General features: G+C 41.9%; 2 protein-coding genes across 2 annotated transcripts; both read right to left on the reverse strand.

The window, feature by feature from the left end:
• Window positions 1-7,750: 7,750 nt before the first annotated feature.
• Window positions 7,751-8,605, reverse strand: LOC142209690 (heat shock protein beta-11-like). The gene has a single exon (XM_075278724.1). It carries the CDS (start codon window positions 8,502-8,504, stop codon window positions 7,902-7,904), a length of 603 nt encoding a protein of 200 aa, XP_075134825.1. The 5' UTR covers window positions 8,505-8,605; the 3' UTR covers window positions 7,751-7,901.
• Window positions 8,606-11,466: 2,861 nt separating this feature from the next.
• LOC142209691 (heat shock protein beta-11-like) lies at window positions 11,467-12,148 on the reverse strand. Its single transcript, XM_075278725.1, has one exon. The coding sequence runs from the start codon at window positions 12,137-12,139 to the stop codon at window positions 11,468-11,470; it is 672 nt and encodes a 223-aa protein (XP_075134826.1). The 5' UTR covers window positions 12,140-12,148; the 3' UTR covers window position 11,467.
• Window positions 12,149-16,029: the final 3,881 nt, after the last annotated feature.

Consider the following 16,029-nt stretch of genomic DNA (forward strand, 5'->3'; position numbering starts at 1 on the left):
TCTAACAGAGAGACACTTCAGCAGCCCCTTTTATCAATCACTAGTCTGTCAGGCTAAAGGTAGTGTACACTGATCTCTGTCTAAACTAAAAAGTGGCCATTTTACTAAATTGGAAATAGGGTTATGTTCCTCCTGGTTATACAGAATGGAGCCACGATGGCTTTCTTTCCAAACAGGACCTAGTGGAGCCTATTGACTTCCAGTCTGGGATCCAGTTTTGGGATGTAAGAGAAGCACTCCAGACTGTGCTATTATCAGTTACTAAAAGCCCTCTTCAAAATTACGCAATACCGTAGCGCCAGGCTTTTTGTAATGCTCCTTGTCTACCGATCTAAGCGCTAAAATGGCACGTCACGAAAAGGATGTGAGAAAGGGATGGAAATGACAACTACAGCAAACATGAGAGCCATTATTTCTGTAAAAAAAAATTGTTTTGCTGCTCAATTTCTAATTGACTTATATATGACCAATTTTGTATTGGGCCAAGGAGCGCCGTTTGGGCACTCGAAAGCCTTATCCTGACCCCTCACTAGGAGATTGTTCTCGCTGTAAGTTATTTTGCCATTAGTGAGATTTTACTATGTGGGTGGATTGATTTTTGCCACTATATCCTGTTCTTCCAGATTATTAAAATTCAAAGACTTTTTAAAAAATATTTTCCACATTTTTCTGCTACCCCTGTTAGAGAGAATGGAGTATAGTGAAGTAAGGCCTTACACCTAGTCACGCACGTAAATTACTATGGATCAATATCTTGGAGAACATTCTAGGGGCAAAAGCTGGATGCAACTCCGACCATATACATGTGATACATGCCACCTATCAGTCTGTAGAGCCCTACTTAAAGGGAATTTCTCTTTTAAGTGAGGTTTCTGACAAAAACCTGTTGTAGAAATAAAAATCATGAGACAACATATCATAAATTGGATTATTTCCGATGTGTAATCATGTCAGCGGAATTTGCACAAAGGCAGAAAAATGTCCAGCTTGGGGTCAGACGTCAGGTCTGTTACTATCTATAGGAATCTACCAATGCACTGTAGAGACTTAGGATATTCCCCTGCTTTCAGCACTTATCTATAAGGCAATGACTCTGTATTGACCCACCAGTCTACATATTTGGATCACCAGTAAATTTTTGTGCGCCGTAATTGAGTCCTTTTTACTGGGGGCGAGGAGCTGTGAAGTAGAGTTGTGCAGTAATATGGCGAACTGACTAGTTTTTATGTGTCTCAGCCCAGTCACTTGACCAAATAACAGTTACGAGTATTAAGGGGATGGGAACTTCTGTGTTTTTTTTTTTTTTTTTTTTTTTTTTTTTTTTCCTTTTTGTTTATATTTTTCTTTTCTGTATTTTGTATTGTATGTTCTCTGCAATATGTACTCAATCAGTATATCTTGATAATACAGTACGTATCCAACATATACATGGTTTCCTCCTTTTCTGTCTGTAAAATCTAGGGTTTTATTTCATGACCTTTTAATTTTAACCTAAAATTGAGAAACCAGACTGTAAAGTATGGACTCGTCATGAATGGCTTGAGCATTGCAGATCTATTGATTATTCATTTGACTTGCGTGATAATTGTAGAAGGTAGATCTCTTTTTAAAGGGGTGTTTCTAATTTGGAGCCTGCTTTTATAGGGATACCCCCTGTTAAGCCAGTGATCTGAAGGTGCTAAGAAGAGAAGCTGTGACTTGACCTGCCTTTCAGACCTCTGGTAAAATATCCTAATGAAATCTAAAAGCGTAAGATCACTTGTTTGACCCTACATACACTTATAAGGAGGTTATTAAAGTTTCTTTAGGCAAAGTAATTTCATGGCAGCATGAATTCCTTCTGGTTATTATGTCCTGTAGATGTATCATCCGGCTTCTGAACATCTACACTGGCATTGCACATTAGACAGCAATCCCTACTGCCTAATGCACACTTGGCTTGACCAAGCATTTATGTGTTCTGATTGGAAACAAGTTGTTGATGATCTGGTGGCATTTTCACTCCCCAGGGGCAAAAAGATCAGGCAGGTTGAAGTCTAAGGGTAAGTTCACACGGGGATTTTTGGTCAGAATTTTGAGGCCATTATCAGGCTGTTTCGCCTCGCCATTCTGCCTGAAGACACTCCCGACTAGGCCCATTCATTAGGCCTAATCTGGAGCGGAGTGCGCGGCTGGATGCTGCTGCAGTGCACTGGCTTTCCGTTGCAGCTACCCGGCTTTCGGTCCGGAACCTAAGGCGGCGGGCCGGCCGGAGTACAAACTTGATGGTCAACTTGTCATGCTGATTTTGATGGCTTTAACTCAATGTGAATGGTGCACTTTAAGGTGACTTTACACACCCAACAGATTTGTTTCAGAAATTTCTGACTAAAAGTGTATTCCGTGCCTATCAATGTGTTTGTTTTTATTTTTCTCTACAGCAAGCTCATGGCTTTCTGCAGGCCCTGTTAGGATAAAATGTCTGCCACAAATCTTACTTCACAGGACTTCGCAGCCAGTACCAGCCACAGGACCAGACTTCTCTATGGATATAACCTACAGTGGTGCTTCATTGAAATACACACGTGGACAAAACTGTTGGTCCCTTCGTTTAATGAGAAAAAAAAAACAAAACACAATGGTCACAGAAATAACTTGATTCTGACAAAATTAAAAATAAAAATTCTATGAAAATGAACAAATAAAAATCAGACATTGCTTTTCACTTCAACAGAATTAAAAAAATAAAATAAAATAAAACTCATGAAACAGCCTGGACAGAAATGATGGTTCCCTTAACTTAATATTTTGTTGCACAACCTTTAGAGGCAATCCCTGCAATCACATGATTCCTGTAACTGTTAATGAGACTTCTGCACCTCTCAGCAGATATTTTGGCCCCTCCTCATGAGCAAACTGCCCCAGTTGTCTCGGGTGTGAAGGGTGCCTTTTCCAGACAGCAGGTTTCAGCTCCTTCCAAAGATGCTCAATAGGATTTAGGTCAGGGCTCATAGAAGGCCACTTCAGAATAGTCCAATGTTTTCCCCTTTGCCATTCTTGGGTGTTTTTAGCTGTGTGTTTTGGGTCATTATCCTGTTGCAAGAACCATGACCTGTGACAGAGACCAAGCTTTGTGACACTGGTCAGCACATTTCTAGAATCCCTTGATAGTCTTGAGATTTCATTGTACCCTGCACAGATTCAAGACACCCTGTGCCAGCAACCCCAGAACATAAGAGCCTCCTCCATGTTTCACAGTAGGGACAGTGTTCTTTTCAAGACATGTACAGTGTTCTTTTCAAGACAGGTTTCATTTTTCTGTCTGTGAACATAGAGCTGATGTGCCTTGCCAAAAAGTTTGATTTTTGTCTCATCTGTCCATAGGACATTCTCCCAGAAGCTTTGTGGCTTGTCAACTTGTAGTTTGGTTATTATTACTTTTGTCAGATTCAAGTTATTTCTGTGACCATTGTGGGTTTTTCTTTCATTAAACCAGGGGTAACAACAATTTAGGCCACGTGTGTACATGTGGTTGCTGTAAAAGACTTCTCCAACTTTCGAAACAATCAGTTCTTAAGCAGTTAAAAAATCAATAGGGCAAGTATTTTACAAAGCACTCTATTTAAGACTGTTAGCCTGATCTCCCATTCATCAACTTCCTCCAAATATACATTTTACAACACGTCTCATCCTAGTTTATTCCCGTATCAGGTGTCAGAATTAGATGTCCGCGATTCCCATTTGATGCTGCTGAAATACCTGTATGTTGATCTCACAACTGTTAATGGTATAGACTCTAGAACAACGGGCAAAAGTGGCTTTTTAGTAAAACACTGAAGAGGCTGTGGGGTGATGGTTAGCTGCCAATCTGCTGACCATACCCATAAAATATTTATCAGTAAAGTTGCTCTAAGACCTGTAACGAAATCATTCTTTGTAAAAAAAAAAAAAAAAAAAAAGTTAGGCTGCTCTATATGATACTTTGTTTCAATTCCTATCTCTTTTCAAGATCTTGGCTTCCTGACAGTGAATGTAAATAATCTAGTTTACTAAGGTGTTATGCAGAATATGAAGCCATCTCCTACTTTGGCTACCTGTTAGGTTACACCAAATCCTTAACCTACCCTATAAGGTGCCATCTCTTAAAGTCCTCACAGCTGAGGTCTTGCTATAAGTTTATCTGGCCTGAGATATTTCTTTACATTAAATACACAGCAGCAGTATAAATCTCTCTCCTGTCCTCTGTTTTAGGAGTGAATATGTATCGGTCTGTTTTGCTCCAATTTGTTGCAGTAAAGGAATTATCCCACTTTCAGCAGTTTTACCTAAATAGAGCAGTGCTACACATGTGCCCACTACTTGAATTACTTTTATGGGACTCTTAGAGCAGTGATGCCCATAGGGAACTTGTAGGCCTTGGTTCTCGTGATGGCCTCAGGTCACAGCAATCTGTTCCCCAGTACTCATTTGAATACAATAGAAGTATAATTACCAAAAAAAAAAAAAAAAAACCTTTCACTGGACGCAGCAGTAGTATCCCTTATTTTAGAGTACTATATAGCAGACTTCATACAATTGGATACTGCAGAAGCATCTCCATTATTCAGAAATATGGAAGAAGTTTTCAGTTCTCCTGTGTGGCCGATTTAACTTGGATTTCTTTGACTCTACTTTTTGGAATTTTTGATCAAAAATGAGTTCTCTTGAGACTGTCCTCTATGTAAACACAAAGACAACGGAGTTTACTACAAGTCTGTTCTCTCAGCTTCAGCATCTAAGTGTCCCCCCCGAACCTATGTAATATAATATACATTTGCAGTGTATAGTATTTTATTTACATTACTATAGATTTCTAGTAATGATGATAATCTCTCATGGTTAAGGCAATGTCTATATCTAGCGCACTACTTCATAGTGTTGTCTCCTCCTTTCCCTCCACCTGCTCTATAAGAAATGATGGGTGGTTGTTTCCCAAATCCTCCTGGCAGGTCCCCTTTAAAGAGGACCTTTCATGGTTTGGGGCACAGGCAGTTCTATATACTGCTGGAAAGCCGACAGTGCTTTCTCGATCTGCGTAGCGCTTTATAGTCAGAAGGGCGTTTCTGACAGCGAGGAACGTCCTTCTCCACAGCAGCGCCTATAGCGCTGTACAGTGTGAGCGGGGAGGAACGCCCCCTCTCTCTGCTCACAGTGCTCATACATAGACTTGTATTATCAGGAGGGGAGGGGGCGTTCCTCCCCGCTCACACTGTACAGTGCAATAGGCGCTGCTGTGGAGAAGGAAGTACCTGACTGTCAGGAACGCCCTTCTGACTGTAAAGCGCTATGGTACCAGGAACGATAGCTCTTTACCCGGGGCACAGATCGGGAACGCCGATAGTGCACTGAATTCAGCGCACTGTCGGCTTTCCAGCAGTATATAGAACTGCCTGAGTCCCAAACCATGAAAGGTCCTCTTTAAGTCTGTTTTGTGGACTTTTAAGCTGATCAGCAGTGACATAGTGCTGGTGCATACACAGATTGCCTTTGTAATGATGAACCGACTACACTGTCTTTCCAGCACCAGTTAAACATGAGGAATTTGGCTGGCGGTGGATGTCCCCAGCTGGTGCCTGGGTTCCAATTCAGCGTTGTCTTTATTAATTATTGATCTGTCCTCCAACACTTCCTCCCCACAGCAGAAATCATTTCTTTGTAATAGCCACTGGGGCTTTGTGTGCACTAAAACCCACAACACTCAGCTTCCTAAGAAAATGATGGTCTGTGCAATGACAGAGGGGCAGCTGGTGTGTTATAAATAGCGTCGAGTCAGGGGTTCCTAGCGCTCCTGGCCATGAAAATCATTCACACTTTGGATCTCAAGCCTCATTACAGAAAGCTTGTGCTGCAGAAAGTGTGGAGCCTGGCAGTCAATGTGCTGCTTATAGGAAGACGCTCTCTTCTGCCGGCGATATTGGTTATTTATTAACACGTTAGCAACAAAATCGCTTCTTGGAGTTTTGCTAATTGGAGCCTATAGACCCTAGCAGTTCAGCAGGAGCCATTGGCTGGTATACACTCACCAGGGAATGCAGGGTGGTCAAATGTGAGGCTTCCAGTCTCTCATAGCATTAGATTTGGAACTTGTTTAGGTCAGATTAAAGGGGATTTTGCAGCCATGAGATGAGGAACAGGGGACCCCTGTTCTTGAGACAGAGGTGGGATCTGCATTAATCGGGCGTTCATGGTATAGCCTGTGGATATAGCCATAATTGTCCAGATGGGACTATCCCTTTGATGTACATGTGACGCTGGGTTCACACCAGCGTTCGCCACTCCGTACTCAGGTTTCCGTTTTCTGCATGCAGAAGACGGAAACCTCTCATGCCGAGTCCGGCTGTGAGCGATGGTGAGCGTTTTATGTTCTCCGCGGCTAAACCGGGGTTTTTTTTAAACTGGACACCGAGTACTGCATGTCCAACTCTGTGTCGATTTAAAAAACCGGTTTCGCCGCGGAGAGCATAAAACGCTCACTGGCACTCACGGCTGGACACTTTTCAGTCCCATTCAAATGAATGGGTATGAAAGAGTCCTGCAGGTTTCCGTCTTCTGTCCTGTTTTGTGTAGGAAACGGAAAGGACTCCCAGGTGTAGATGTGAACGAGTCCTTAGAGACATTTTGTCCAAGTCTTTTCAGTCTGTGATTAATTTGTGAACTTCAGATGTTCAGAATACTAACATTCTGCTAGGATCCACAAGATAATATTTTTTCTTAGTGTGATATGTCTTGGAATATATTTACAATCTTGAGAAGTGTTATAGCGATTTCATAAATGGACCTCTCGCACAATGACTTCAAGAAGTAATGCTAATCTAAAGCTCCACATGTTTATAGGCCGTTTCGGTCATTTTTGGGGACTTTTCAGTCAAGCTATGGTATCTGTACATGAGGAGTAGCTCTATATCTGGTAAATATGTCTTGTAGTCAGCAGGACCCATATTTGCTGGGGAGGCGAGATTGGCTGCTATGTTTTCTCCTGTAAACAGCACATGGAGAACACAAGATTATTCTTACCTTTCTCACGCACTTAGAAGAACCATAGAGGACATTATAGCTTACTACTGAAAGTGATGAAACCGCTGGGGTATAACTGAATAGAAAATGTACTATTTGCTACAATGTGTAGTGTTTGCCTCACTTCTCCATAGACTTCTGTATGTAGCAAGTAATCTGATTCTTCTGAGCTGACAGTCCATCTCCTCTCCCAGATGTAACACAGAATTTAGAGTGAATGAACAGGCTAGAAGTAAAAAAAAAATGATAATGTAGAGGGAACACCACAATGACCATTTTAGGGAACATAAATTTGTATATTAGTCAACCTATAAGCTGTGATATGTAAGCGAATCTGTAGGTCTGGGTCCATTAGTAGTGTTGATCATAGTAGACAGTGATGCCATGTATGGACCTTCTTTACAGCAAATCTAGATATTTTTCTTGTTTCCTCTGAATATAAATATAACTTATCCTAACGCCTTGTCAAGTGAAAAGGCCATGGTGCTGCGAGAAGGAAAAACTGAATAGCTAGATGTTTGTAATTGGGAATTTCTTATATAAAGTTGTGATGGTACACTATAGTGCTTAGGCTATATGGTTGTCTTTATATATCACGATGTAAAGAGAAACAAGTATTCTGTAATCTCTTTTTAAAGAGTCTATAAAGATTGGATTAATTTTCCCCCAAACCAAGATACATAATAACAAATTCTATCAAATGACCAGAACTGCTAAAGAATCTCTTAAATTTAATAACATGATAAAAATAAAAATATATGTAATATATCAAACACTGTGGAATACTTCTCAACAATCCAGAAGGCCGTCACTTGTAAAACTATAAATAGCCACATCTAGAAGACTGTGATGAAACCTTGACATGAGGTTTAGGGCTTAGGCTCCTGGTTGTTTCTCGCCTCATTGCCATCCTCTGGCTTCTGGTCTGTTGCTTGTATGGTTGTAAGCTGGATTGGCACGTTCCTCTCCTTCAGAGCTGGGGCTGTCTGCCATGGTGCTTTTATTTTCAGGTGACCATCAGAGGTTAATATGCAGCTCATATCTTCTGCTCGAACATGCTGGGGAAGATCTGCCTCCTTCCTGAAGATTTGACACTTGTAGGAAAAGGAACCATTCCCATCATCATTTTTTGTTTCCTTGGCACCAGTAACAAGTAACTTCCTTCCATACAGTTTAACGGTGAGCTCATGAGGAGAAAAGTCCTGAACTTCTAAGCACAACGTAAAACCATCATCGCTGGACTGAATGTCACCAGAAGGCATCAGTGGTAGAATGCTTTTGTCTTCAAGGACCATCTCCTCCATCAAATGCTTGTGCAAAAGCTCCATACGTCTCATGCTGGCTTTTATATCCTCAATTGTTCTGATCATGTCCTGCTCCATCCTAGTGAAGAGGTCAGCAGAAGCTGGCCACAGAGGCTGGATGAAGGACCTCCATGGATCATTGTTCCTCTGAAGATGAAGGCACAACATTGTTGTTCTCCGTCCGGTCTGCTTATGTTGTTTAGCTCTTAGACTAGTTGTGGGTCTTAAATATCTATGGACTCTTTTTATACCTCCGGTTAAACTTCCATTCATGTCTAGAATTCCCATCCGATGGCTCACGTTACATTATTGGTAAATATTGCTCGGCATAACTTAGTGACTCAGCCTCCTTGTCTCATGAACTAAAATAACACGTCTGACATAACACTGAGTCTTAAGTTTCAGGCCTGTACTGACCAGCATCATGAAAGATTCTTCCTGCATTTACTCATTATTATTTTTCCTTGGTGTCAATGTAGATGGATGGAATTCTAGTAGTGCTAAATATCTTACTATTTTAGATGGATTGCCATATACTGCAGATACTGCTGATGTTCTACACACAAGGTATACTTCCTTTTACACTGTCATCTTAGTCTTTGTTTTTATGTATAGTTTATGTATGTCAGGGTTTTAGGCAAAACTGGAGTCAAGCACCTATCTGCCTATGTCTGCTGGCATATTTCTGTCTCATATCAGCTTGGAACTATTGAAGGTTTGTTCTAGGTTTGTCCCTTGGGAAAAATATTGCTATTCCAATAATGTGCTTAAACGCTCTTAAATTTTACATTGTTTGCTTCTCTTTGGATTGCCAGTGGCTAAACTTGTACTGCATGAAATTCAACACTCCCTGGAAGGAACAAATAGGGAGAGCTTGTCAGACGAGAATGATACTTTTAGGGAAAATTACACTCATTGACAAAAAAACAAACACATAGCACGATCAGATTACTGCAAAACTCGGCATGCAGATATGTCTCGGGGAGATAAAATGATGGCCTGGATAGACACTGGCTCTTACCACACGTTCCCTTATAAAATGGCTCTCAATGGTCACTTTTGGGTAGTGTACCCTTCTCATAAGAGATTGTTGACTGCTAGACATCTCTCTGATGCACTTGGAAGACATTTTGTCCAGCGAACAGACTTTGGCTGAACAGAGAGATGTATAGTGGTTGTTTTGATGAATTGCCCACCAACTAGACCCAGCATTTCAAAGTTTTGTTGGGAGTAGTGGCTTCTTCAGGACGCACACACGCATACGTTTGGTCCAGCAACAAGTACGAGTAGTTCCCACAGTTTCGTTGTCCACCATCCAGACACAGATGGCACCTTTGTTACACACCTGTGTTTCTACCCTGGTAATGAGGGGAGCCATTACACATGACAGTCTATCACCCCTAGTAGTGATACAAGAGACACTAACTGCTCAGCTGTATGCATAGTAATTACTGCAGCCATATGTGTTGCCTCTCATGGCAGGGCTTCCAAGTCACAATTTTCAGCAGGATAATGTTCACCCACACATAGCAAGAGTTTCCCAGGAATATCTCAGCAAGATTTTTTTTCCCAACTGTAATTTTTTAAATTAAATTTTCCAAGTACAAGAGCCGAAAATACAATAAGGAAACGATTAAATAATAAGAAGGAAGGGGCAGGTACCCACAACCTCCAAATAGCAAAATACAAATGAACCGTCGAACCGAAAGTGCTCATCCATAAAAAGTAACTACAAAACAAAGAACAGGGAAGGGAATGACAGACAAGAAAAGGGAAGGCAGACCCAGAATCAAAAGCCCTGTAGATACAGAAAGCATCCCAAGGGGCCCAAATAGACTGGAAAGTGTTGTTACAACTCACCGTAAGGAAAATCCTTCACCCTGGCCAGCAATTCAGATCCTGTGGGAGGCACCGCATCCCTCCAATGCCTAGCTATAAGGGATTTAGCTGCTGTGCAAAGATATAAAAACAATCTGGACGTCCTCCGGTCCAAGGACCTAGGGGGAAGGCCAAGGAGGTAAGTAAGTGGATCAAGAGGAACCCCTTGAATGAAAAGAGAGGCCATGAGGTCCCTAACCTCCTTCCAGAAGCCGAAGACACTTCCAGAAGACATGATAAAGTGTACCCACTGCAGCCTGACAGCGCCAACACACTGAAGGAAGGGAAGAGTTCAAAGCATGAAGGAGAGCAGGGATGTGATACTAATTCATCAACAAGATTTTAACACTTCCTTGATCTGCCCAGGTGCCAGATTTATTGCCAAGCATTTATCGGACCAGCTGTGTCGCTGGCTTCAACAGCCTACAAGTATGCAGGATCTACAGGACCAGCTGCACTATCTATTACCAAATGTGTTGTTAGATATCACATGGAATCTGTATGCCTCCATGCCCAACCATTTCTTATCTTGGTCCAAGCTAGAGGAGGTCCAAGAGAATACTAGAGCCTCAGTCTTCACAGTCTCGTGATTGCCCCACATTCCCACCTGATATGCAAAAGAGTACCACAGCACCAACAGCGATCAGAAACACCAGGGTAAAACCTATGGAGCAATTCTGGACAGCGATACCATCAAGTCAGAATCTTGAAGTTCTTTTAGTCCCTACTCACCGCTTGTCAATGCGAACGGTATTCTGTCTGGGGGGTCCCATGCGACCTCTACACTGAGAATAGCAGGCCGGACATCCCTGTTATAATGATCAGTGGTACCAGAAGAGTACTAGTGGCTGGGGACCCATGGTTTAGACATTTGTGGCTTGTCCTATGGTATGAAGTGAAAACTCCCATATCATAAGTTATATGTAAGTATTCTGTTATTAACACTTACCACTTTCCCCTCATATCTCCAAGAACTCTCCAATGGACAAGGTTTGTGATGGATATGATATTGTATGTGAGGGATATGATATTGTTTGTGATGGATATGATATTGTATGTGATGGCTATGATATTGTATGTGAGGGATATGATATTGTATGTGATGGATATGATATTGTATGTGGTGACCTTTTCAAATACCATTAAACACTCTTTAATAGCATACATTTTTAATAATGTTCACATATTTCTATTAATAGTCCGACATACAATGTATTACATGAGACATATAGAAATAAATATTTAGGCTGGAGTTAGGATCTAGAGTCTTTGCCGCCATCTGAGACCTGCGTCTTGGCCTGCAGACTTGCATGCTGTATTGGCACAGTCCTCTCTAAAGCAGATGTTTTGGAAATCTCTATCTGCAGTTGGCCTCCATCAGTCACTGTACAACTCAAGTCTTCTGCTTGCACATCTTGGGGAAGATCCACCTCCTTCCTATAGATTTGACACTTGTATGAAAAGGAACCTTTCCCATCTTCGTTCTTGGATTCCTTGGCTCCACTCACCAGCAGTTTCTTCCCCACTAGTTTGACTGTCAGCTCTTCAGGATGAAAATCTTGTACTCCCAGGGAAACCACAGAATGACCCTCAGTTGACTTTGTGTCGCTGACGATAAGAGCAGGGCCGGTCTTATTCTCAGAGGAGTTTGCATCAATAGAGGTTTGTGGAGTCTCAGTCTTGTGCTCAGGTGACTTGGTATTGCTGAAGGCTAGCACAGGTAGATTCTTACTCTCAGTGGTTTCTTGATGAAGCTGCTTGTGAAACTGGTCCATCAGCTTCATACTGGTCTTTATTTCTTCTAGAGTGTGTATCATATCTTGTTCCAGACTGGAAAAGAGGTCTATGGACAGTGGCCACAGAGGCTGGAGAAATGGCCTGAAAGGACTTGGGGTGGGCTTCTTAGCTAGCTGGAGGCTCAGCATGATGCTTCTTGGATCTTCTTTGCAGAACTGATTCTAGGCTTGCTTTGTGGTCTGGTGGCTCTCCTGATAGGGGTCTGGTTTTATACTTGACTCTAATATTTCCAGAAGGTTCTTACATTCCATGGACTTAAACTTCATGTCCCATTATTGGTAAACGGGACTTTACTCAAGACAATGACTCAGATGTGAAGTCTTGGCTCTCTACTCAGCAAAGACTACTGACTGTGCCAGCATCTGAACTCAGAATATCTCAGTGACTTCACACAGCATGTTAGTTCATTGAGAACATGAACTTCCTCATACTACAGTTAATAAGGTATACTATGAAGGAGCAAAATGTTATCATGTATAGGTTAAGGTTTAGGATTTTTCTTTTTTAATTCTCTTAATTTTAGGCACTCCCAACACGTTTGTTTTGGTGTACCCACCTTGCCATATTTCCTCTAACATATCTTTACATAGGAAAGGCATGATTAATTTTGACTGGTGTAAGATACCATACTTAAAGGGGTTGTCGAGGCAAATTTTTATATGTTAAATAGTCACTGGTCACACGTGACCAGTGTGATGTCCTAGGGTCTCCTCCTGAGCCCATTGATTGGCACAGCCGGTGAGCAGTTTCACTTTATGAAGACATCCCAGCAGAATAATAAGTAACTGATATATAAGGCCCTGTTCACACGGGGCACGGGACCACGTATTTTGGTCCTGATTTTGACGCGGGAAGCCGCACCAGAATAGGACCAAGATGCGACTGTGGCTTTTGACCGTCGCGGCTTCCCGCTCCGGAGTAGGCCCAAATAAATGGGCCTAGTTCAGATGGTGCTGCCGTGAGGCGGACGCTGCGGCTGAATCAGCCTGAAGAAAGGGCAGTTCGCTTCTTTTCTCTGCCAGCGGGAACAAACCGCTAGCGGAAAAAAGAACGCTAGTGGACTGCATAGACCTCTATTATGTGGGGTGGATTTTGAGGAGGATTCAGCGCCAAAATCCGCCCCCTCTTGCCCCGTGTGAACAAGCCCTAACAGAGATTCCACCTTTTACTTTTATCTTCCTACAGAATTTTGTAAATACCTTATCTTGAAGGTCATAATTTATATTTGTTTCCATTTATTTTTTTGAAAAAAAGTGAGCGATTTGTAAATAATATATATATATATATATATATATATATATATATCTATCTATATATATATATATATATATATATCTATCTATATATATATATATATATATATATCTATCTATATATATATATATATATATCTATCTATATATATATATATATATATCTATCTATATATATATCCTGCCTGAACTTTACATTTATTTGTTCGGTTCTTAAAGGGGCTCTATCACTAGGAAAAGTCATTTTTAACTAATCACATTCTTGCGTAGCCTTTAGAAAGACTATTCCACACCTACCTTTTGTATGTAAATTGACTCAGTAGATTTTGAATAAGTCTGTTTTTATTCATATGCTAATGAGCCTTCTCTGTGCACCCCGGAAGTCTCTTCTTTATTTACAGCGCAGGCTGCTGCTGCTGACTCCTCCTTGCTCTCATACATAGCACACAGCATAGAGATGAGAGCATGCTGCATGCTGGAGCCTAATTAGCATATGGATAAAAATGGACCTATTCAAACACTACTAAAACGATTTACATACAAAAGGTACGGGTGGAAAGGCCTTTCTAAAGGCTATGCAAGGATGTGATTAGTTAAAAATGACTTTTGCCAAGGATAGAGCCCCTTTAAAAACTAAGGCCTCATTCACATTGGCGTTTGGGTTTCCAAGCAGACACCCCAAATGGAAACCTATACGCATTAAAAAGTGGTTACCTGGGAAAACACGCGGACCACTTAGACTATAATTTTAGGCAGATTACGACTGTGAACTCCTTTTGAAATGAATGGGTGGTGGCCAATGAGGAATTTGATGAGAAACTTGCAAATTCATCGGTGGATGCTCCAGCAGATTTCACACATAGCATTCACACACATAAAGTTTCAGTCAGTTCCAACATCTCCTTGGTGCTTTCATTTTTTTTTTTTTGGACAAATTATTTGTTTATTTATTTTTTAAAGCAATACTGACTTAGCCCCTGGAACTCTATAGCGCCATCTGCAGGCTCCAGCATTAGCATGTAATGCGCCTTTCTGTCGGAAACTACATCAACCGCAGCTTGAATGGTAGAGCATGGAGCATGTTATTGTGCCCTACTACTGTATTTAACTATGTGTCCTGATAATGTAGATAGAGTTGAAACGGGGACACACCACACAGAACACCAGGACAGCACCCAAAATCCAGGACTGTCCAACTGGACCTAGGATGGCTGAGTGGCCCCACCTACCATAGGGCCCCGTGCGGTCATATATTACTGCTAACTTTTTGAGCTGATTTTCTTAGGAGTAACTTACTTATTTCTTCCATAGTCTATGGGAGTCATTGTTAGATGGAATTGATGTTTGAGTCTGAAAGTACTCATACGTAGCAAGCGTTAACTTGATATTGGTTTCTGGTCTCTGAATTTTTTTCCATATGATGCTCTAATTCGCTACATATTAAGCTCCAGATAATTTCTTCTCAGCAAAGGATCTGGACTTATCTTGTAGAAGTAATAAAGGGGGCGGTGATCACCCCCCTCTGTAATTTGCACCTCACTGAGTTGTGACAGCTTGCTTAGAACCAGTGGAGATAAAAGAAGGATGTGTCACTCATTAGAGTGTGTAAAGCCTATGTTTAACTGCAGTGACTAATGTACAGGCTGATTATAGCGCTGCGCCGCGAGCGGGAGGGCAGTGTTAACCTTTTCAGTCAGCACCCCCAGCTTTTAACCCAATTACTTAACTTTCTGAAGGAGCAAAGCATAGAAGTTGATAAAAGATACTCCATGCTGAGTATTATAGCACTGTATCCCTTATTACTTGTAGGAAAAAATATGCAAATCTGTTTTCCAAGATGTAAATGGGAAAACAGTGCCTCTGCTTGCTGCCCTCTAGGGGCTGCCCCCTTAAACATCATGCCCGACTTTTTCAACAAGGGTATTATCCAAATCAGTATCCCAGCTGTGAGCAGCGCTGTTTCGATCTGTTTGGATCTCCTCAGCACAGCGTAGGGAAAACTGATTTGGCAGAAATGAGAGAATTCAGGACCAGGTTCTGGGGATAATATCACTCTTTAAGGAGAAATTACCTTCTCAGGCGTATGGAGTCTTATGCATTTATTTAAAGTTCTGCTGTAAGGTGTACCAGCAGGCAGCGGCCTATTTACCAACCTCCCCGTACGTGATCACTGCCGCCCCCGCTTCCCCTTGTACTATAGGCCACGGAGGCCGGCAGTGAATAGGCCTGGGCCAGGCCGTGATCCCACTGCCGCTATTATTATACTCGGGGGTCTTTTCAGACCACTGAATATAATAATTGGAGCCCCAGGGGAGATGAGAGAACATAATAAACAATGTTACTTACCTCTCCGGGATCCGATGTTAATCCTAGCTGGCTTCGGGCCTATATGGTAATGCCCAGACATCACGTGGTCTGGTATATTACCATATAGGCCCAAAGCCTGTGCTAGCGGTACCATATAGGCCTGAAGCCTGCTAGGATTAAAGAGGACCTTTCATGGGTTTGGGCAAAGGCAGTGCTATATACCGCCGGAAAGCCGACGATGCGCTGAATCGTCTTTCCGGATCTGTGCCAAGGGTGAAGACCTATTGGTGCCGGTACTGTAGCTCTTCACAGTCAGAAGGGCATTCCTGACAGTCAGTCAGGTACGTCCTTCTTCCCAGCAGTACCTATAGCGCTGTACTGTGTGAGCGGGGAGGAACGCCCCCCTCCCCTCCTGATAATACTCGTCTATGGACGAGCACTGTGAGCAGAGGGAGGGG

The sequence above is a fragment of the Leptodactylus fuscus genome, chromosome 6 (assembly GCF_031893055.1).
Source record: "Leptodactylus fuscus isolate aLepFus1 chromosome 6, aLepFus1.hap2, whole genome shotgun sequence".
NCBI classification, from domain to species: domain Eukaryota; kingdom Metazoa; phylum Chordata; class Amphibia; order Anura; family Leptodactylidae; genus Leptodactylus; species Leptodactylus fuscus.